This window comes from Aedes aegypti, chromosome 2 (assembly GCF_002204515.2).
Source record: "Aedes aegypti strain LVP_AGWG chromosome 2, AaegL5.0 Primary Assembly, whole genome shotgun sequence".
Classification (NCBI taxonomy): domain Eukaryota; kingdom Metazoa; phylum Arthropoda; class Insecta; order Diptera; family Culicidae; genus Aedes; species Aedes aegypti.
The window spans coordinates 146,335,321-146,357,554 of record NC_035108.1 but is presented as its reverse complement, the minus strand read 5'-3'; the positions used below and the strand labels follow the sequence as shown (position 1 = coordinate 146,357,554).

At 39.7% G+C, this 22,234-nt stretch overlaps 1 protein-coding gene across 2 annotated transcripts; it reads left to right on the top strand.

Annotated features, from left to right (window-relative positions):
* The first annotated feature begins 7,752 nt into the window (after positions 1 to 7,752).
* On the top strand, positions 7,753 to 21,370 carry LOC5564246 (syntaxin-6). Of its 2 annotated transcripts, XM_001648539.2 has the most exons (6): positions 7,755 to 8,010; positions 8,833 to 9,427; positions 17,199 to 17,368; positions 17,456 to 18,047; positions 18,113 to 18,207; positions 20,195 to 21,370. In XM_001648539.2, exons 2-6 carry the CDS (start codon positions 9,393 to 9,395, stop codon positions 20,269 to 20,271), a joined length of 969 nt encoding a protein of 322 aa, XP_001648589.2. In that variant the 5' UTR covers positions 7,755 to 8,010; positions 8,833 to 9,392; the 3' UTR covers positions 20,272 to 21,370. The 2 variants fall into 2 exon arrangements, with proteins under 2 accessions (XP_021698323.1, XP_001648589.2); XM_021842631.1 differs by lacking the exon at positions 8,833 to 9,427 and having other exon boundaries at positions 7,753 to 8,010.
* Positions 21,371 to 22,234: the final 864 nt, after the last annotated feature.

Here is a 22,234-nt window from a genome sequence, read left to right as displayed (position 1 = left end):
ATTTCGTGAATTTAATTATGAATTTGTTATCCTACCTAAACATTTATAATTTGATAACCTAGATTGAACCTATTCACACTGATAATTGTAAAACGGTGGAGATTTCGTAAAACTAAGATCCTTAAAAACAAAGTAAGTTAATACAACATATATAATCAAAATGATCCACTGATCTTACGTGTTCCTCAATCTATAAAAGTAATTTAGACGACCTATCAACCAGTGTTGGGAGTTAACTCTTGGCTGCCTGAGGAAACAAGAAGAAAAACTTGTTGTAAGTTTATAGAAATTAAGTGATTGATTAAATTATCTAAAATAAATCTAATTACAGCTTCAAGCTGTCAACAACGAGACTGCTCTGAGGACTGTTTGTAGTTCTATCCGAACAGTTGTTTATTTGCTCGTCTCGCAGGAAACCATTTTCAAGATGCACACTTAAAATACTACACACAAAGCTTTTGCAGTTCGACGCAGGCAATAAGCTCAATAAATCAGCTGAATTAGATAGTTTCTGATCGTATGTTAGTTAAAAATATATTTCACAAAAGTTCTGAAAAACTTACGCATCAATAATACCAAGTAAACGTTTTTCCAACAGTTTATATTTTTTGTGTCACATAAAATGTAGCACGATAGATTTCTTTCTATAGATTTTCTCTTCTGTGAATAAAGGAGAGAAGATTCATATTTTTCGGCATGTTTCCATCTCAGGACGTAAGATTACTTCGCTGACTAGCGTGAAAAAGGGCAAAGAAACTTGTCACTTTTATTCGCAGAAGAGAAGATCGATGCAAAGAAATCGATTATGTTACATTTGGCCTCATTCATGCACACACTTGATTTAATGATTCAAAATTCCCAAAACTCAGAATATGCAAATGAGATTTAAATAATGAAAAAAAAAAGAGTGTTTTTCATATAAAACAAAATAAAAGGACTGATTGACTTTCCCAGCTATTTTTAAATGTATTAACAAAACTCTCCTTATCACTGTTAATTTATCCTGCGCATTAACCTTTTTTTCTCATGGTAGCATTCATCGATAAATAATAAACAAACAATTGATTTCGATTAAAAAAATATATATATTTTGAACAGTTTAGCTTCTTTGCAACAACTGTTGCTCAAGAACTTAATTTAAAAACGCCATTTTGACAGAAAAAATGTCGACCAAAACTGTGAGAAAGGGTTGACAAATGTTATTGGTTTTGTTTTTTGGAAAGAATCAGAATGATTTGCAGATTAATTGTTTTGATTTTTATGAAAGATTCTGCCTGTGAATACAAACATTGAAAATAATTATTTTTGAACGAAACAAATTCAGAATCAAGATCAAATCCAGATTTTTTAAATTATTATGAAAATATTCATATTTTTCAGCATTAAATCACACAAAAATAATAATGACCAGTACGAGTTTTTCCCCATTTCTTTTGAAGTATTGGAAGTCCTTACTAAATGTTATGCGCTTTTGTAATTGTAGAATAAGAATTTTCTTCTTTTCTCCAAAAGTGTTCCGCGGGCCGCATTCTTGGGCTCAGAGGGCCACATGCGGCCCGCGGGCCGCAGGATGAGCACCGCTGCCCTAAATAATAGAGTGACTGTCTCTCTGTATTAATCATGTTGTCACTTGAATGCGAACGACACGTTGATGGCCATCCTCCTTCTGTACACTTCCCCAATACAGTTTTTGTGGAAGCGATGTGGCTATGATAGGCAAATAGTTTCAAATCAAAATATTGACCGTTCAGTTCCTAACTGTTCGCGACCGTTTGAAACAGTCGTCGTTCTAAACGGTCGGTGAAACAGTCGCTATCAGATTTGGCAGCAACAACGAGCGAGAAGATTTTCGCGCGCAAAATAGCTCCCCTACTCTTTCAAGTAGAGTAACAAGGACAGCAGAGTGGGCGTCGAGTCAGATTCCCAAAACAGCTGTTGTTGACACTCGGCTGCCGGCTGCACGGCTCGGAAAATGAGGGGTGGTTGGATGGAATGTTTATCAAAGTATGTTTCACTTAACAAAATTCAACTTGTGATAAATGTTTCCAATGCACAAAATACAGGTTCAATGAAACAATGCAATAAGTGGCAATAGTTTATTGCGCGTAAGGTATGTATAGTTATTCTAATTATGAGTTTCAACAACATTGCCAACATTGTTTCATATTGATGGAATTCATTGAGATTCCCCTCGATTTCCGACGACTGTTTCGAACAGTCTTCTAAATAGACGGGATAATCCAACATTGAAGTGGATATACAATATTATAATATAATAAATATAATGTAATAAATGATGATCAATTTTGTAGTTTTGGGGATGTGATATCGGTTTTACCGGACATAGATGAACTGAAAGTGTATCAACATGCCTGTTGTTAGCAAGCATATGATCCGGATGGATCACCGAATGATCGATATGATATACTGCTTCGCGACTAAAAATGGGTGAACCAACGCGCGAAGTTCGATTTTTGACCAACTTCGCCGCGTCGCGAGTCACTTCGCTATAATGCGCATCTATGTCCTCCGCCGTGTGCATTATGCGCACTATTGAGAATCGAGTTACGACGCGGCGAAGTTAGTCAAAAATCAAAATTCGCACGTTGGTCCACCCATTTTTAGTCGCGAAGCAGTATATAAAACAGAAATATTTTCTTTTCAACGATGAGTCTATCGTGTGTTACCTTAAGTTCGTTGATAAAGAAGAGGAAATTGAGCGAAGTTCTTTTTCTGAATTTTATCGGAATGCACAATAAATCGCACTCACTCTGCGCGCGTGTGTAGTACTTATAGGATGGATGTGGGTTATGAAAAGGGTCTACGTGATCTGTGGGGATTTGAATTCGAAACTTGTAACCAACCGTGGGTCACCAAGTGGCTAGGTCAATGTGGTATTAAAGCACATTGCGTTTGGAGTACATTTGAAACATACATTGATAGTAATCTTGATGTTACCATTTCTTTGCAAACAAAACTTGATATTGACAATGCTCTCGAAACTTTAATTCCATTTGTTGACACATGTATTGAGATGTAAAGATGGATAAATTACGGGTGAAATGAAAAAATCCACGTGCTTGGCTGGGATTCGAACTATTGTATGCCAGACGAGTGCTTTAGCAACTAAAGCTACCTAGCCACAATGTGCTAAATTAAAGCACATTGCCCGAACCCGACCCGAAATCCGAATTTTTTTTTGTTAGAAAAATCCGAATAGAACCCGAGTTCAAAAATATGATAAATTCATCGTTTTTGATATCATGAGCTGCCTGGAATTCGAATCGAAGTGTCCGGAATATGAGGCAAAAGTAACGGAGCGTCCTCAATAAGAATCATTAAAAGTCCACACATTTCTATTTATTTAAAATCATTCATGTATCAGAAACAAAATCTTCACCCACCATATGAAAGTTAATTGTTTTGAAGGCTCGATAACGCAAAGAAACCATACAGAACGGTTAATTTTGTATGCTTTCCGGTGAATTATACTTCACAGAGGCCTTAAGTGTCCGTAATATGAATCAAAACGTTATTATTTAGATCACTTTTGTCGAAGTGAATTGAATAATATTCTTGAGAAAGCCCTTGGGGACGAATGCCAGATTGGGTTCTCGTTTTCATAATGATTACTTAGATTGGGAAAAATCTAAGTAAATTATATATTCCATTTTTAATTTCTTCGGGTGACTTATAGTTTCCTTTCTTTGCGATTTGGAAGGAAACCTTGATTCTCCTAATGAAGTTCAAGATCTCCTGCCTTCAAATTCGGAACAACTGACCATGGACCAAATTTGGAACAACTGGGCGCACTTTTTGTTTCACTTGAATCAAAGAGCCTTGGCCACGGTATACACAACAAGGTAGGCTATTCCCACGTGTAAACAACGATTTTCAATAAAACCATGTGTCGTCATTCCTATCGCCAAACATGGGGCTAGAAGAATTAAAAATGAGCAGGCTTTTCTTTCTCTTGTACTCGTTCGAGGTTGCGATAGGAATGACGTCACTACCAAATGTCATTTTTCGGAATATAATGCCTTCACTCAGAAATAAAAATAGTCACAGAATTACTAAAGTTTATGCATAATTGACTATTTTTTATCTGCCTCTCTTTTATTCTGCTGTGAATTTCTACACTAAATGTCATTTTGCCTGGGTTGAAGCTTAGCGATGCTTCAACCCAGTTGAATTGACAAACAGGAATAAAATTCCCTGCAGAATGAAAGAGAGGCAGATAGAAAATAGTCATAAATTACTAAAATTTATTATTTCTGTGACTACCCATATTTCTGAGTGTTCTTTTTATCGTGGCCTTGGCTACAGGCTGCTTCGATTTGATGTTCGGAAAATTTGTCAGAAGCATCGAAATGATTGCTCATTTCGATGCAATTATCATCATTAATCATTTCACCCTTGGAAGAAAGCATTCATTCCGAAGAATCGTCCTTTCTTCCATTTTTGCCACGTTTAGTGACAGTTTTAATTCCCGCTTTTTGGAAGGAAGTTGTGAATTTAGAGATTCACCCTTCCTTTTATTCGTGGTTGCAACTATATTTAGTGCACAAACGAAAAAAGTCGTGACCTCCTAAGATGTTTTTTTTTCCAAGACGGTGTCCAAGAAGGATTGGCATCCATAACTTTCGCTAACGGGCAGTGAGAGCACATTTTACATTGAAGGAAATAAGATGGCGGTTCTTGCGTTACGCTTTGCTGCTGCGGCTTTGGGGTTTCCACCGCTGCTGCGAGTGTAGAGATGCGCACGAGAGTCGTAGGGTAAATTATGTATTTTGGACAGGCTTACACAGCCAATTCAGATTACCGACCCCAGTAAAATTTTACTGGGTTTTGGAACTACGGTTTTTTCGGTAATTTTTACGATTACCGAAAAAACCCAGTAAATCAAAATATGTTTTGATTGATGGAAATTACTGACTTAGTCAGTAAAATTGTAAAGCGTTTTTACTGGCTTTCCAGTTTCCCATGCTCCGATTTGCTTTTCCGGATACTGTTTTTTTTTCAGAAATCAATACAAATTAACACCCAATCGACATGAACATGGACATCGACATGCATTTTTCGTACGAATAAACATCTACGGTATGCTCATATCTCAGTGGAAGTAATCGAAAAATGTGTGACAAAATCATTATTTGGATGGTTTGCATACAAGAGGCAAACTCAATGATGCAGATGATTTCACCTCTTGTATGGAAACCATCCGAATTTACCAACGTAAGCAGTCCTGAGCCTTTTTGGTTGCTTAAAATGGTTGAGTTTCTCATTAAATTTCGATTACTTACCACGAGAAAGCGCAAAATAGGTGCAGGAAAAGCTTGGTTGCCAAAGCCGTGACTCCCGGCGCCGGACGATTTTACAGCAGGAGATTCTCATTTGACACTTTCCCGCATGCGCATCAGTTTGTTTTGATTTGATTTTGACGACAAGTCAGTAAAAAACATCAACTACTGAATAGTCGGTAATTGTTTTTACTGACTTTTCAGCCTGTTCGGTAATGTTGCAAAATTGGGTCTGACAGCTACCGTAGTTCAGTAAAAAGTAAAATTTATTACTGAACCTCAGAAGTTTTCAATTAAAAAGCTGAAAGTTCGGTATTTTTTATAATTTACAATTCGTACCCAGTATAAAAAATTACCGAACAAGCAAATCGTGATTGAGTGTGTAGGATGTGTCTGGAAACGGCGATCGATTAACTGCATTAGATTCAAATATTTTATTACGTAATGTTACTTATATGCTTAATGTCCCATTGTATTTTGAGTTTCTGAGGAGAAAAAGCTTACAAACTGTAGTACTAGCTTCCAAAATAGCGTTTTTTGGCGGCCTGTCTGACATACATTTCGGACACCTAATATGCATTTTGGACACCCTCATGTGAATATAATTTGGACAGAGGCGTTATCTCAATATCCATACAATGATTTCTTGAAAAGACGATCATATTATAAAACTTTAAGAGTTTACATGTGACTTATGCAGTTTTTCGCTTATTGGATGTGTATATTAGTAAAAATCAATAATTTCATTAAATGCAAGCAAATATCATCACATCCACGAAAAACGCCTGCAAGTATGCATGCATGCGACATTCCAGTGTGTTTCATCAGATGGCCAAATTATATCAACTGAACAAAAACCGTAATCTATTTTGGACAACACTTAATTTATACCTTATATACTCATGTTAAGATTTTAGACGAACTTACACTTACACGGGAAAAAAATCTGTGGTAAAAATAACTATTTTAGATAACTACGCCCATTCTTAAAACTACCATGGAAATTGAGACCAATTTACTATGTTTACGGTACACCCCACCGCATTACTGGTACATTTGACAGAAATAATTTACAACAATCTGATTCCAACTACCGACATGGTAAAATCAAGCGCATTTCTGGTCTGCTGAAAATTGCTGGTGCGAACGCTTAAGTTAACTCCCTAAAATGGTAGTTTTTACCGTACAATTTTTTTGTGTGTAGCTTAAATTTTAGACATATTCAATCATGTTTCCACTTTCAAACTTTTCATGAATGCCAATTCTGAGCGTTATTATTGCATTTAATGTATGTTCTTGAAATGCATATCCTCTTGCATTCGTAGGTTTCACAGATGTTTAGTAGATACAATTTACAATTTTTACATTTTTGAAGCCAATTTATAATTGTTATGAAAATCATCATCATTAATAAGTAGCATAGTCTTTAAATGATGCAATACATGATTTTCCGTACAAGTATTCCTCACCATCTAATTGGAAATAAGCATAGAACGACCAGCCTGTCCAAATTATATGCATGTCCAAATTACATACGTTACCCTATATAGAATAGGGGTGGCACGAAAGTTTTCTCTCCAATACGTTTGTCCTACCCATAGTTTTGAATGTGGACGCGCCTCTGGATGCGGTCATTGCCTTTCTCCAGGGAGAACTGTCTAAGGAAATTTATATGAAACAACCAGCCTATTTCCAAAATACCCAAAACAGAACCAAGGCTTGCAGGCTGAATAAGGCTCTGTATGGATGAAAACAATCGAGCCGCGTCTGGAACCATCAATTTTTATCAACCGACTACGACCCCTGCGTGTATTACAAGATCTTTGCTTACAAAGTTTTGTTCGTGGCAATCTACATTGACGATGTACTCATCTTCACGAACTGTCGTTAATGGCGTGAGAAACTGAATGCGTATCACGAGAAGCCAAGGGAAGATCAAGAAGCATACGTTGAAAGCATATTCGATCGGTTCGGAATGTCAAAGAGCCATCCTGTGGCAATCTCACCGGAGTTAGTAGGTCGAGGAGCAGTATTGAAGTGGATAACGGAGCGACCTATGACTTGTACACAAGAATAAGATTTTATAAAATAAACTTCACTTCCACAAGACAAGACGTGTTTTTTATCCTCTGCCCAGTAGGGCAGCACAAAAATCATGCTATCTTTTTAACTCTTCCACGGAATTAGTACACAACAAGGCCAGTAAACGTCACAATCCCATACCAAATTAAAACAGTACAGAGCTTCTTAGCTCTTTGATGAGTTATACTTAACTGAGGCTCAAGTGTCCGTAATATTAATCAACACTCGGCACTTCCTTAAGGTGCTGGCCTACTAAAAATATTAAAAATACAGTAAATAGTATTATTTCCGTGCAACCATCTTTCTGTCAAACAAATGTCAGGAAAACAATATGATTACCCATCACATGCCATACCTAATTTAACGTGTAATGTTGTTTGTTATGACTTACCGTGACACATTAAAAGCTATTATAGAGTGAGTGGTGCGCAAGACAGTACAAATAGACCAGGGGAAACCAACATCGACGTATAGGATCGGTTTATTTCCCAAGCTTTCTTGTGTGCAGGTTCTAGGTGGACTATCCGGCAGAGACAGTCCACGGTTGGGAGGAAATATCTTCACGAAGCGAGAACAAACTTCCCCCCGATGGCGTTGGTAGATGACGGCACAACGTAATTTCGTCACGGTGAGTTTGTGTTGGTGCGATATCCCTTTCATGTTTTACACTGCGAGGAAGATGTATAAGAACATCTCTAATATGTTTTTGTTTAGGTTACTTAAATAACTTAAGTTTTGAATAATGTTTTTGTTGATGAGTTGATGATAAATCGGTATAAGAATTGGAAGCAATCCAATAGTTTATTACCTATTATATATCAAATCTCGCTATGTATATTTTTTTATCGACATCAGAATATAAACAATTGCAAGTTTTTAAAAAGTATTCAAATCTCGGTTAATCAAATTGTCAAGGTTTGGTACAATATTAACAAAATGCTATTCAATTAAATATGGATATGTTTCTAGCAGCAAAGTCTATTGGCATAATTATAAATTCTTGACAAAATTATAGGTCAGCAAAACAATTTAGAATAGGCTTGGTCAAAATCGATACTTGTTTATATTTAAGTTCGGATTAAAGTTCCTCTAAAAACAAGAAAGAAGAAGAACTTCAACAGAAACATTCCCGAGTAAGAAACATGTTACAATAAAGCCACATATGGTCATATAACAGTTAATCTAACTCAATTGTAACATGTGTGCTATTTGGGTTTATCGGTAAATACATAAAATGACCATTTCATTTTTTTATTATTGATATATAATAATTCAAAAATAATAGACCTTAAACACTGTTTTGGAGATCATATATGAATTTAATATAACAAAACCAAATTCTACGATTTGTTCCACATACTTTCACCACTACACGCTCGTTACGTATTCTGATGTGAAATTTTTTTAAGTTTCCCATTTTTATCCATTGTTCTTATATTTTCTTCGGCAGTGTTGTCCTAAATGTGATAGTCTAACGTTGCCTTGCGAGAGAACCATCATCAGGATGCGAAAAATTATCGCACATAATTTCGATTATCCTGTGAGGCTATTTTGAGCCAGATTAATAGTCGTGACGTATTCTCGAGATCTGCGTTTCCGTATGGTTTGCGAATCGAGTTAATTCTTCCGGTTTTCCGTTCGGGCAATAGGTTCTACATTAGTTTTCCATTGTAATAGTTGAATATTCCGATTTGGTACTGCCGACAAGTCGATTCGATTATTCAGGATTAAGCTCGGGAAGAAAAACTCCACAAAAGTATCGAAGGAATGCATTCCAAGTTTTCCATATCGTGTATGCTGAGAAGATAAATCATTAAATTTAGTTGAAATAACAGTGTGAACATCTTGTGGAGCATGTCCTCCCACGGTCAGAAAACTTTGGTTGTTAGATGTGATGTGAAAATCATTGTGGAAACATGAAAAAAATAATGGTGGTATACCGTAACGTGTAAGGTAGCAGTAGGTGTATGCCAGCTGCTGAAGAAAAAATTGGATTAAGGCTACGAGCAAATGATGATGGAAGATCCATTTTTCGTAGTGAAGGAGTAAGTATGAGCATACGGCTATATGTTCGTCTTTTCAATTTTGATGTAATTATCAAACCAACATATAGCCCCATTATTAGTGTATAGATACGCAAGCTCCAGCGTATCTGCAGGTTATCTGTGCAGCTTGAGCACATCATAAACATAAATACATCAATTGAAGCGATGCGATGGGAGGTATGGTGAGATAGCGAGATAGGAAAGATATTTTTTCCTTATGAGCATAAAGCGATTCAATCGCATGGTGGTGAAATATAATGCCGATTTGATACTGGTTGCCTATATTTAGGCGGTTCATTGTACCAGTTGGCAATGTGAGCCAAAATATGAACCGTGTTATGTTCCTTTCGGATTGATCTTGCAACGTAGGTGTATAAAGGGGAAATTGTATGTATTCTCGACAGTCTTATACACTTTTGGATTGTTTTTTCCTGGCCGGATATTGGCCATCTATCCTAAATTCGACATTAGAGTGCTTTTATGCAGAAAAAAATATGCTAAGCCCACCAACACGTTCTTCATGTTTTTACACCGATGATATTTTATTGAAAGAAAATTGGCGTGGCTGATTCCACATTTTTGAGAACGGTATTCATTCAGCCATTCCAGTGTTGACCTTCGAAATGATCACAGTAAAAGTTAAAGTGTAAATTCGAAAAGTTATCGCGAGTGCAATGGGTGGCAAGAGGAAGAAGGAGAGCCTCTCACCCAATAAATCCCAATCCAGCCCCTCGTCGAAGAAAGACAAGCGATCCAGTGCCTCCAGCGGAGTCGACTTTGGCCGCGAGCTGAATGCCAGCCAGTTGAATATGTACGCGCTGTTGGATGACATCAGCGACCGCGACGATGACCAGTACTCCATCCACACTTCGGCCACCCCGAACGAGCGAGTTCCTCGTTCCCATGTCTAAGCGAGAGCGATCGTCAGCGGTACAGTGAAGGCGAATTCTCCCCCGATGAAGAAGAAGCTGCCCCCGTTGGTGGTGAAATCTCTTCCGCTCGAGAAGCTGAAGAAAGTGATGCAAGCTATCAACGTCCGAGCCGAGTTCCAGCTCACCGGGATGGGCATTAAGCTCATCGTCAAGTCGGATCAGGAATTCAGCAAGGCGAAAACGTACCTCTCCAAGTCTGGTGCAGAATTCTTCACCCACGATGTGGCAGCGGAGAAACCATTCAAGGTCGTCGTTCGCGGTCTCTCGCAAATGGACACCAACGAAATCCTGTGCGAGTTGAAGGATTCGTACAAGCTACAACCGCTGGCTGTCTTCAACATCAACAGGGCGGCAACCTCGTCGACGAAGTATCGCGATTGCCTGTACCTGGTACATTTCGGGAAGGGAAGTGCCACTCTCGGAGCACTGAAAGCAGTGCGCACTCTCAACGACTGCATTGTCAAGTGGGAAGCGTACCGTGGACCAAATCGCAGCGTGACGCCTCAACTTTGGCCAGCAGTGCCTCAACTTTGGTCATGGCACCCGCAACTGCAACTTGAAGCCAAGGTGCAACTTCTGTTCACAGGAGCATTGGACCGAAAACTGCGTTCTCGAGGGTGCTTGTGAGTTCAGATGTGCCAACTGTTCTGGACAGCACATGTCGACCGACAAGCGGTGCCCGAAGCTCGAGGAGTACCAACGAATTCGGAAGCAAGCAACAATAAGGAACCAGCCGAATCAGCAGAAGAAGAAGAAGAAGCCAAACCTCATCAACCTCGACGAGTTCCCCGAGCTACCTCCACCGATGTCATCCTCCGGTTGGCAACGTTCACGTTCGCCGCCAAGAGCTCCCATTGGTGGCATCCCGTCCGGATTCAGGTGAGGCAATCCGAATAGTGGTTCAGAACCAGTCCACCAAGGCTTCAAGCAACCGGAGGCCCTTCCAACATCTGTGTCCAGCACGATTGCACATCTCGCCGCTCTCGTTGCTGAGATGCAGAAAATGATGATGCAGATGATGCAGATGTTCCTGAGCTTCAACATTCAACGTCAAGGTTGTTAATTGGAACGCCCGCTCCCTGGCGGCCAAACATCTAGAGTTCATCGAGTTTCTAGAAGCCAACCGAATCGACATCGCATTCATTACGGAAACTCATCTGAAGACGTCCGTAAGTTTTTACCTGCCGGAGCACTCCATCTTCAGACTGGATCGCCCTGGTGTACAACATGGTGGTGGCGTAGCCATTGCCGTTCGCAAGGGATTCAGGTGCCGTGCGCTGCCGGATTATCGATTGAGCACCATCGAGGCGGTTGGAGTAGAACTGCTTACACTGACTGGGCCAATCGAAATCGTTGCAGCCTACAATCCACTGCAGAGCAAGCTCTCGGATGGTTCCTCCATTCGCTTGAAAAATGATCTTCAGAAGCTGACTCGACGGATGGGTAAGTTTATTCTGGCTGGGGATTTCAATGCCCGTCACTCGTTGTGGGGCAATGCAAGGAACAACAGGAACGGTATGGTGCTTGCCGAGGACCTTCAGGCAGGGCACTATGTCGTTCTTCATCCGGATTCTCCAACACACTTCTCCCCGGCCGGAGCTGGTTCCACATTGGACATTATCATCACGAATATCTCGGACAACTGCTCCAACCTGGTCGCCATGACAGAGCTGCCATCTGACCACCGGTGGTTTTCGAGGTGGAACATGCCATTAATCCACGACAACAGTATCGAAGGAAAAACTACCATCGTGCGAACTGGCCCCAATTCCAGCAGCTCATCGAGGATCGGTCCAATGAGAACCCGATTCTGGTGACAGCGGACGACATCGACAATGCTCTCCGAGAACTCACTGATACCATTGGTGAGGCGGAGTCCCGATTCATCCCATCAACTGCAATAGTAAGTAAGTTCACCAACATTGACAGTACCACAAAACGAATAATATCCCATAGAAATTCCATTAGAAGGCAATACCAAAGAACCCTCAATCCATCCCGTAAAATTCTCTACAAAAAGCTTAATAGAATTATTGCCAATAGAGTTTTCAAACTCCAAAACCAAAAGTTCAACACAGATCTCAAAAAATTACCAAACTACTCCAAGCCCTTCTGGCGTCTTGCAAAAGTTTTGAAAACAAAACCCAAACCAATACCACCTCTCAGAGAACCCAGCAAAATTTGCCTAACAGCCAGTGAAAAGGCAAATGCCATATCAAAGCAGTTTCTAGTCTCGCAACCAAATGCGCTTCCAGCTGACAAGAGGGTAACATCAGCGGAACTGAGGACAAGTATCAAGTTCACAAGAAACATGAAGGCCCCAGGGTTCGACGGAGTGTTCAACATAGTCCTCAAGAACCTTGGCCCCAAGGCGATCAACGTTCTGGTCAAGGTATTCAACAGATGCCTCGAGATAGGATACTTCCCCTCCAGCTGGAAACTATCGAAGGTGGTTCCCATTCTGAAGCCAGGGAAGGACCCCACCGATCCGGCCAGCTACCGACCAATCAGCCTACTCTCGTCAATCAGCAAGGTGTTCGAGAGGGTTGTGTACCGTAGGCTTCTGGACCATACTGAAGCGACCAACGTACTGTTGGATGTCCAGTTTGGATTCAGGCGTGGGCACTCAACGATACACTGCAAAGGGTGACCAACCAGATCAGGCGGTCGAAGCAGTTATCAAAGACAACAGTCATGGCGTTGCTAGACATTGAAAAAGCTTTCGATAATGTCTGGCACGCCGGACTCACTTACAAGCTAATTCAGCAGAACTGCCCCGCCTATCTGGTGAAGATCATCACTGACTACCTCACCGGAAGGACATCCCAGGTCAGCGTTTCCGGTACACTGACGAGTCCGTACCCAATTCGTGCTGGAGTGCCACAAGACAGTATACTTGGTCCGATATTGTACAATCTGTACACTTCGGACATCCCACCGCTTCCAGCCGGAGGCTCCCTATCGTTGTTCGCCGATGACTCAGCGATTAGCTATACCAGACGGGTCATCAGAGCACTGGTGAACAAGCTCCAAACAGGACTGGATGCTTACATTGAGTACCTGAAAAATTGGAAGATCCGAGTGAACGCCACCCAAGTCATTGTTTTCCCGCATAGGGATACGGACCGCCTCAAGCCGAACGCTAAAATAAAAGTGCTTGGCAACGAAGTAGACTGGGTTGACGTGGTGAGATACTTGGGTCTTCTGATGGACAGCAAGCTGCTCTACCGACCGCATGTCGACAATAGGGTGGTCAAGAGCACATCCATGCTGAAAAAGCTGTACCCTAGGGCGGTTCAAAATTTAAAAATGTTTGAGAATCCAATCTCCCATATGTTCCTTACCATCCTTACCATAAAAATAGTGTTAGGTGAAATTTTCAGCTTCCTACGTGGTGATAAAAAGGTGGCCCAAAGACAATGTAGGTTGATATGGAAATAACTATGGAGAAATTTTGCGAAATGTTCCAAACACGCTCGTACTGTAATATAAGTACAAACTTATTATCCCATAGTAAAAACTCATTCTTCAAACCATAATAAAGAAATTTGCTGAAGAATTAAATTCAATCCGACAGAGAGCTGAAGAAATATTCCTGTGTTTGTTTGCTATTATTTGGCTATAATCACAGCCCTGCAAACATGTACAAAAAACCCAAACAAAATTTGCGTAAAAGAGATTTGTTTCTACAGCAACATCCTTCATTAAGACTTGAAGAATAAGTTTTCAATATAGGATGATACGTTTCTACTTACATTACAGTACTAGCGTGTTTGGAACATTTCTCAAATTTTCTCCATAGTTATTTCCATATAAACCTACATTGTCTTTGGGCCACCTTTAAATCACCCCCTATAAAGCTGAAAATTTCACAAAACACTATTTTTATGGTAATGATGGTAAGGAACATATGGGAGATTGGATTTTCAAACATTTTTAAAATTTGTATCGCCCTACTGTACCCGTTGATCAATCGCCGATCGAAGATCTCCAGCACCAACAAATTGGCCATCTTCAAACAGGTAGTCCTTCCAATGTTGCTGTACGGCTCCCCGGTCTTAATGGGATGTGCACGGACCCACATTAGGAAGCTACAAACCATTCAGAACAAGTACCTGAAGATGATTCCGAAGCTCCCACGGCTCACAAGGACGGCCGAGGTCCACCGACTTGCGAATCTCGACCCGATTGCGAAAAGGCTAGATAACATAGCTTTAAACCATAGAACCAGAGCCACTCAATCTGAATGGCCAATTATAAGAAACATCTATGTTTAACATGGGTTCTCTGTAGATATTGTGAATAGTGTAAATAGTGTACATAGTTAGTAGTAATTTAGATTTAGATTTAGTATACTGAAACAAAACAATGAAATGTTTAAAATGATCAAATATCTTTATAACAACAAACAAAAACGAGTTAGAAATAACTAAATGTAAATATCCAAAGCCTGAATAACTCTTTAGTTGTATCACTTAGAATGTAAGGAAAATGATTGTTTCAACAAGAAAAAATGAAATACAGACATATTAATTAATTAAAAAAAATTGAGAACGGAATTCCTTGGCCTTCTCTGATCTTCCTGTCGATTTCAAGAAGGTTTTCAGACCATTGATTTCAACCTGAACAAGTATGATTTTTACGAGGGACCATCATTAAGCATAAAATCATTTGGCATGAAGCCGTTTGGCATAACATAATTTTGCATTACGTTCGTTTGGCATAATCATTAAAAACTGAGCTGAGGAAATGTTTTTGAGGATAATCCTTTCCTATTACCCTAATTTGGTGGATTATGCACTTCATCGCCAATCTGACAATGCTGCTAGTTTTTTGGCATTACATATAATTGCTACCATTTTAATATTTGATTTTTCTTTCTTTTGATCATAGACTGTTCTTTCTAATTACATTTTTGAACTAGAAGTTTGCATTGTAACTACTAACATTTTCATGGATAATTTTCGCTTCTTTCGTTTGTAAATTGCAGCTTTTACCCTGCGCAATTAGAAAATTTAAGAATTTTCGCGTTCATTTCTCCTGATCATTTTGGGTTTCGAACAAAATTATGTTAAATTCTCTCACGTCTTTCGCATTCCAACTTCGATAACTTTTGCAAATATGTATGAATAGTATTATAATATTAATAATATTGGGCTTCGTGGCCGAGCGGTTAGCGGCGTCAGTCGGAGGAATCTTTTCGTCAAACGATAAATTCTTCACTGGGCTACTGGGTGTTCCGTGTTGTTCGTTACCTAATGTTAGTGATTGTTCAGTCTGTGCAGCAAATTAATTGTCTTTTAATATCATGAAATGCAAATTGACTTTTAATATTATAAAATGTAGAATAATATATTCATTTAATATTTATAAAATTGTTATCACTGCATAAACAATTCTTCCTGATCAAAAAGTTATAATAAGTTACTAGCCATGAAAACTAGAGGCGTCACAGTAATTAATAAGAAGCGGCCAAACACTAAGTAGAAGAGACTCTAATCGCGATTCGAAGTACCTCCGACGATCTGCAAGCTTTTTTAAGAGTTTTCAAGATAGTCTTAGTGAAAATTTGTCGCACATTGCACAGTTTAATCTATCATGGCTATCGTGGCAATAATCATGTTTTCACGGGGTCTCGTAGTTTTCGTGGAGTTTTACTTATTCTATATTTTATTCTGCGGTTTTATGATTTCGGATCTACACTGAAAAGCAATGTGAGGTTATGTTTCGAATAAGTGATTGTGTGAATACTTATAAAGAAAGTGGAAGATGTTTGTTTGATTAAGGTGAAGTAGGCTGAATCATGTCACAATTCCAAATTGAAGAGAATCAGTTGGTATTGCAGTGGTGTAGCTGAAAAAGTATCAGCATTCTTTCTGCATGTAATCACATATAGTGATAATTTTCTATTTCAATATCAACTACAATGACTGAGTTTTATTATTTTCAAATTGCGAAACGCAATGCAATATGGCTGCCAAAACGAATGACGGACTACTTAGCCTTAAAAATGGTAAGTTACAAAAATGTTGATTATTAGAATGATGTTGGTGATCTAATTTTGTTTTAATAAAGATGATAATTTTGAGTGTAAGTTCGTATTTATAGTTCGATTTCTGCTAGAATTTCTAAAATTTATTCTAGATGAACTTTGAATTGTCGATTTTTGGATGATGTGTCAGAAATTCTTGGTTCAATCAAGATATATCTTATCTCTAGAGTAATTGTTGTGAATCTCTAGAATAGTCCCTAAAAGTATTCTTGAGAGAACTTCTAAAGGTATTCCTAAAGATTACTGCTCCTTCCAAGAATTCCGGACTGAATTTATTTTGAGATAACAAAAATGTATAGGAAGAATGTTACTTACCAGTTTCAATATTGGTACACATCGCTTTTGGACCTAACAGATGTTTCCTCGACGGATTGCAGCTGCCAGCAGATGTCGTTAGCATAATAATGCTGACCCCCGTCTTCTTCGTAGCAGTTGGGTTAGGTTCGCAAACTAAGGCATTGTAACGAGGTCCGAGATCAACTTCTGTAATGTGGGTCATGTTAGTTACGGATTTGAAAAGCTCTGGAACATTCACACTTACCTCAGGTTCAAGAATGCTTTTCTGGAGTTTCTCCAATACAGTCCAATTAAATTGCATGCATTAATTTACTATCATCGTTGACGTCCTTTGGCTGGTTGTTAATTACAGAAAACAAACGCGACCAAAAATTTCTTGACCTTCCTAGACCTTTTTGGAACAAAAAATCAATTCCCTGACATTCCATTGCTTACATTTGCGTTATCTTGTATTGATATTTGAACTTTGGATTTATTTTTCTCTTCGCAGCGAAGTATTCAAGGCACTTAACAAGACTCGAGGACTGTACTTGCGGTGGCGCGAGCTAAACGATGCTTCATCCGGAGGCACCACTGCGGAGGCTGAATGGACTACTACTGAATTGAAAAATTCCCTACGCAGCATCGAGTGGGATCTGGAGGACCTCGAGGACACTATCAATATCCTTTTCAAATGATATGCTTCTTTCCTTACCAAACTAATTCAAATTTAGAAAAATCGTTTTTCCTTAACCACTTTTATCATACGTATCGTTGAGAAAAACCCTAGCAAGTTCAAAATCGACAACAAAGAGCTCTCCAGTCGGCGCCACTTCATCGATGCAACCCGCGATGAGGTCAAATCTATGAAAGATCGTATGAGCATCAACCGCAATCGGGACAGAGATATTACCGCTAGGCAACCTCTGCTGGACAACTGCGATCACGGGTCACCTCAGAATCAAGTGAACAAGAATTTCATCAATAACAACTGTATTATCGGCGGAGCACCAAACGTCGGTGGATCACATCTGAACAACTTGAACAACAACAATCTCAACCTAGCAGGAACGGGCAAGAACCTGATCAGTTCAGCTGGAGCAGCCATGGCAGCGTCACGGCACAGCGGGGCAAAGTATTCCAAACTCGAGAACAACTTGGATGACAGTCCAACGCATTACGCTTCATCGTCGTCGGCCATGCTGGACCACGCATCGAACAGATTCGTCGAGGACACGTTGGCCACGCAGCAGCGAATAATGGCCTCCCAGGACGAGCAGCTGGACGTGATCAGCGATTCGATAGGAACGCTCAAAACCGTTTCGCGCCAGATCGGTGTAGAACTGGACGAGCAGGCAGTGTGAGTGGACGAGCGCGAGGGACCTTTAGAATAGCGTGATTACTTAACTACTGTTATACTTTCAGAATGCTGGACGAGTTCGGTAACGAACTGGAGCAGACGGAATCGAAACTGGACTCCACCATGAAGAAGGTGGCAAAAGTACTGCACATCACTAGCGGTAAGTTGTATGACCTTTTTGAGTGAAGGTTAGGTTTATGAAACAATTTTAAACTTATAACAATCAAATTTGTATAAAAATGGTAAATTTATAAAGTCACGTCAAATAACACAGCAAGAAAATCGGTAACAATATTGGGTTTATGAAAAAAAAAACAAAAATTTAGAGTTCTGAACAACTTTACATTCAAATAGGAAAAAATATTGGTATGGGGGCTTATCAGTTTGGCGTAGAAGTTATTTACATAACATCTAAGCAGATAACACTGAATCAACAATTTTACGCCACCATACCCGGTTCCACACCTTCTTGTACCAATCGGATTCGAGGCGAACGCCATCTTTGCAGGCTTGTTGTCCGGCAATCTTGTAACATGTCCCGCCCATAGTTTCCCTTTCGGCTTTGGCCATCTTCTGGATACTGAATTCGCTGTAGAATTGGCCAAAGATCCCGCCGCCGCTTGAAGACTACAAATGCTTGCAGGTCCTCCTGGAGCATCGTCCACATTCCATGTCCGTAGAGGACTACCGGTCTTATGAGCGTCTTGTATATGGTGCATTTGGTGGGATGGTGTATTTATTGGCCGCTGCTTCTTGTGGAGGCCATATTAGGCCCGACTCCTACTGATGATGCGCCTCCGTATTTCACTGGTAACGTTATTATCAGCCGTTAGCAAGGATCCAAGGTAGACGAACACGTCGATCACCTCGAACGTATCCCCATCGGTAACACAGCTTCCTAGATGAGCCCTGTCGCGCTAGGCTCCATCTACTAGCATATACGTTGTCTTAGACGCATTCAAGACTGGTGCCTCACGAACAGTGTACAGGTCTGACACCTTTTCAAATCGTATGATGCCTTGAAATCGATGAGAGGGTGCTGCGTTGGGACCTGCTATTCATAGATTTTTTTGAGGATTTACCGTACAGTAAAGATCTGGTCCGATGTCGATCGGCCATCAACGAGGCCGGCTTGAGAACTTCCCACGAACTCGTTTACTACAGGGGATAACACTTCGTAGGCTGCGTTTAGGATGATGATCGCTCGGAAGTTCTCTCATCGTCTTTCTTGTAGATGAGGCATATTACGCCTTCCTTTCACTCCTCCGGTTGCTGTTCTGTTTCCCAGATTGTGCCTATCAGCCGATACAGCCAAACGGCCAGCCTTTCCGGGCCCATCTTTATGAGTTCAGCTCCGATACCATCCTTACCAGCAGCTTTATTGTTCTTGAGCTGATGAACTGCATCCTTAAGCTACCTCAAAATGTGGGAGTACTGATCAAGGCATTTCCTCCGTAGTCTTGATCTTCATTGCTTGCGCTCTCAGCACCATTCAGGTGTTCGTCGAAGTACTGCTTTCACCTTTCGATTACCGCACGTTAGTCCGTCAAGATGCTCCCATCCTTATTCCTGCACATCTCGGCTCGCGGCACGAAGCCATTACGGGATGCGTTGAGCTTCTGGTAGAACTTCCGTGTTATTTAAGACCAGATTCGGGATCCCTTGCTGCAACATGAACGCTCGCGCTGCATTCTTCTCTTCCAGAATCTGCCTACATATCTCGTCGACTTCGTCCCACGCTCTCAGCTGCATCGTTGATGGCTGATTTTATTGTACTCTAGCAGTTCTCAAGAGGGGCTTCATCCCTTCCCTCGAGATGCTGCGCGTATGAAGTTGCGACATCTTATTGCTTTAGCCCCTCTAGGATATACCAGGACGGCCGTCGGTACCGTACCGGTGTTAACGAAGGAGAGTTTTAGGCACAGTTTAACAATCACCAGATAGTGGTCAGAATCGATATTAGCCAATGTTACCGCTGCTGCTAAAATTGTTGAAGGTCTTCCACAGCAATACGATGTGGGAAAAACAGGGCTTTTACAAAATTACACATTCACAAGAAAACAATAATGATACTAGACATGCCATCATTATTAATCAATATGAATATCAATCGAACTAATTCTTATATATATTTATTTTACTTTCAGAACGAAGACAGTGGATGGCTATTGTGGTGCTTTCGGTGATGCTGGTTGTTGTGATAATTATTTATATTATACTTTAAGTTTTTTTAGATTTTATGTTTATTTCAATGCTACCTATTTTAAAGACTTGCATTGGATTGAATGAGAAATCGATTATATTTTCATTTTCAATTCCGTTTAATCAGTCAAGCTATGAATTTCAACCACACGATTTAAGCAAATTTTCCCAGACGAGCTTGACCAGCTTATAACATACTGAGCGTTTACCTAAGCAATTCAAATTTCCCGAAAATTAAAATCATCCAACATCAAGGGGCTGTGACGAGAGCGAAAATCGAAAGGGAGAACAACCAAGTCTTCGGCAAGTCAAACGAAACATTTTTTTTTTTACAAAGATTTTACGTTCCATTTAACGGCAGCAGAAACATGTAATAAGAAATTGTAAGAGTAGTGAGATAGCAGTTACGCTGTAGTTTGTAGAAAGTTGATCCAGCTGCGATCGGACATAAAAGTATAGCATAAGCGAAAATGAGTGTGTACATACAATGAATTTGTGTGTTCACTACTGTGGCTCTTGTCGGACTCCGATCTGGACCAAACGGAAATCTTTTTCTTTATCCTCTATATAATCATTCCTAGATTTGGATAGAATCCCCTTTTGTGAACTGTGTAATGTATACATTTTTCATTTTAATCGTAGAAGCACAGCATATTTAACTCAAGCAGACCATAAGGTGAATGCGTCTGCAAATTAAGTAAAAACACACAAATCTAGTCAAATGCCTACATTTGCATGGAACTGACATAACCACAGAGAAGAGTAGATTTATTTTTCATAATTATTCACCTCTTTCTAAACAATAATTACAGTTTCAAGGGTTAGGTCAAGAATATAATGGTAGGGGAGCAATTACATGTAGAAAAGGATTGAAAACTTGAGTAAAATGTATGTTTATGAGTCTATTCCAAGCCAAATTTTATCATAATTTGAAGTATAACTAAAAAAACTATTAGATTCCAATACAAGTAACAATTATATGGATGATGATATGAAAAACTGTAAGAATATGATAAACATTATTCAGAATTGCGACAGTAAACAGCAATAGAAACGGAGTTTTAAATGTTTATTTTTTATTAATTTTATTGTAATGAATAAAGTAACCATTCAGAAGTCAATGTTGATTGATTGTTCTCGATTGAGAAAATCCCACACAGTTTAAAGTAGAGCGGCTACTTTAACTATTATCTTTAATGAGCCATCCTAAGATGATTTTATAACATTTCCCAGAAAACCTCCTCAAAATTCACCATTCCCAAGAAAGCTATATATCCACGTTTTACAAAGATATTATTCAAAACAGCTACACTAAAATGAAAGGTGTGGTTAAATTCACCGCTATCGTGTAGTTTACCATCACTGTTTCAAAAATCTTTCAAATCAGAAGATCTGACAATGAAAAAATAATATTTTATTATTTAATTATTTTATGTAGTTATTTTTTTTTATTTTTCTTCGTCGACGTACTGCAAATGGCGGGAACCTTGGCGATGGCGACGAGATCCTTCGTTGAAATGGCGGCGAAGGGGAACGATTCGCCATCGCTGCCGGATTAGCTCGCAGCGTAATGAGTTCGCGCGTGTATGGCCGAAATTAGAGTTGCGAAGTGGGTGGCGGCTGGACGGATACGCAATCGTAGAGCGCAATTAGCGACGCAACACACGATCCGCGCTCTCCAATATTGTGGTCCGTTTGAATTGACGTAAAGGGGATCTTCGTCGATTGATTGGCGATCGACGGTCGTTCTTCACTCCACTTTCCTGGCGAAACACCACACTCCGTTTAGCTACCCCTAAGGGCGGACCTTGACGATTGCACGGACTCCACAAAATAACACAGCGCAACAAAAATGACATTTTTGCGTGTCTCAATGATCAAATTATGTGTCTCTAGTAAATTTGGGGTTGCTGAATCTGATGCCGTTCTCAAAAATTTCCCAGCACGTCACAATTTTTAGCTACAGGTCGCCAAAGTTGTATAAA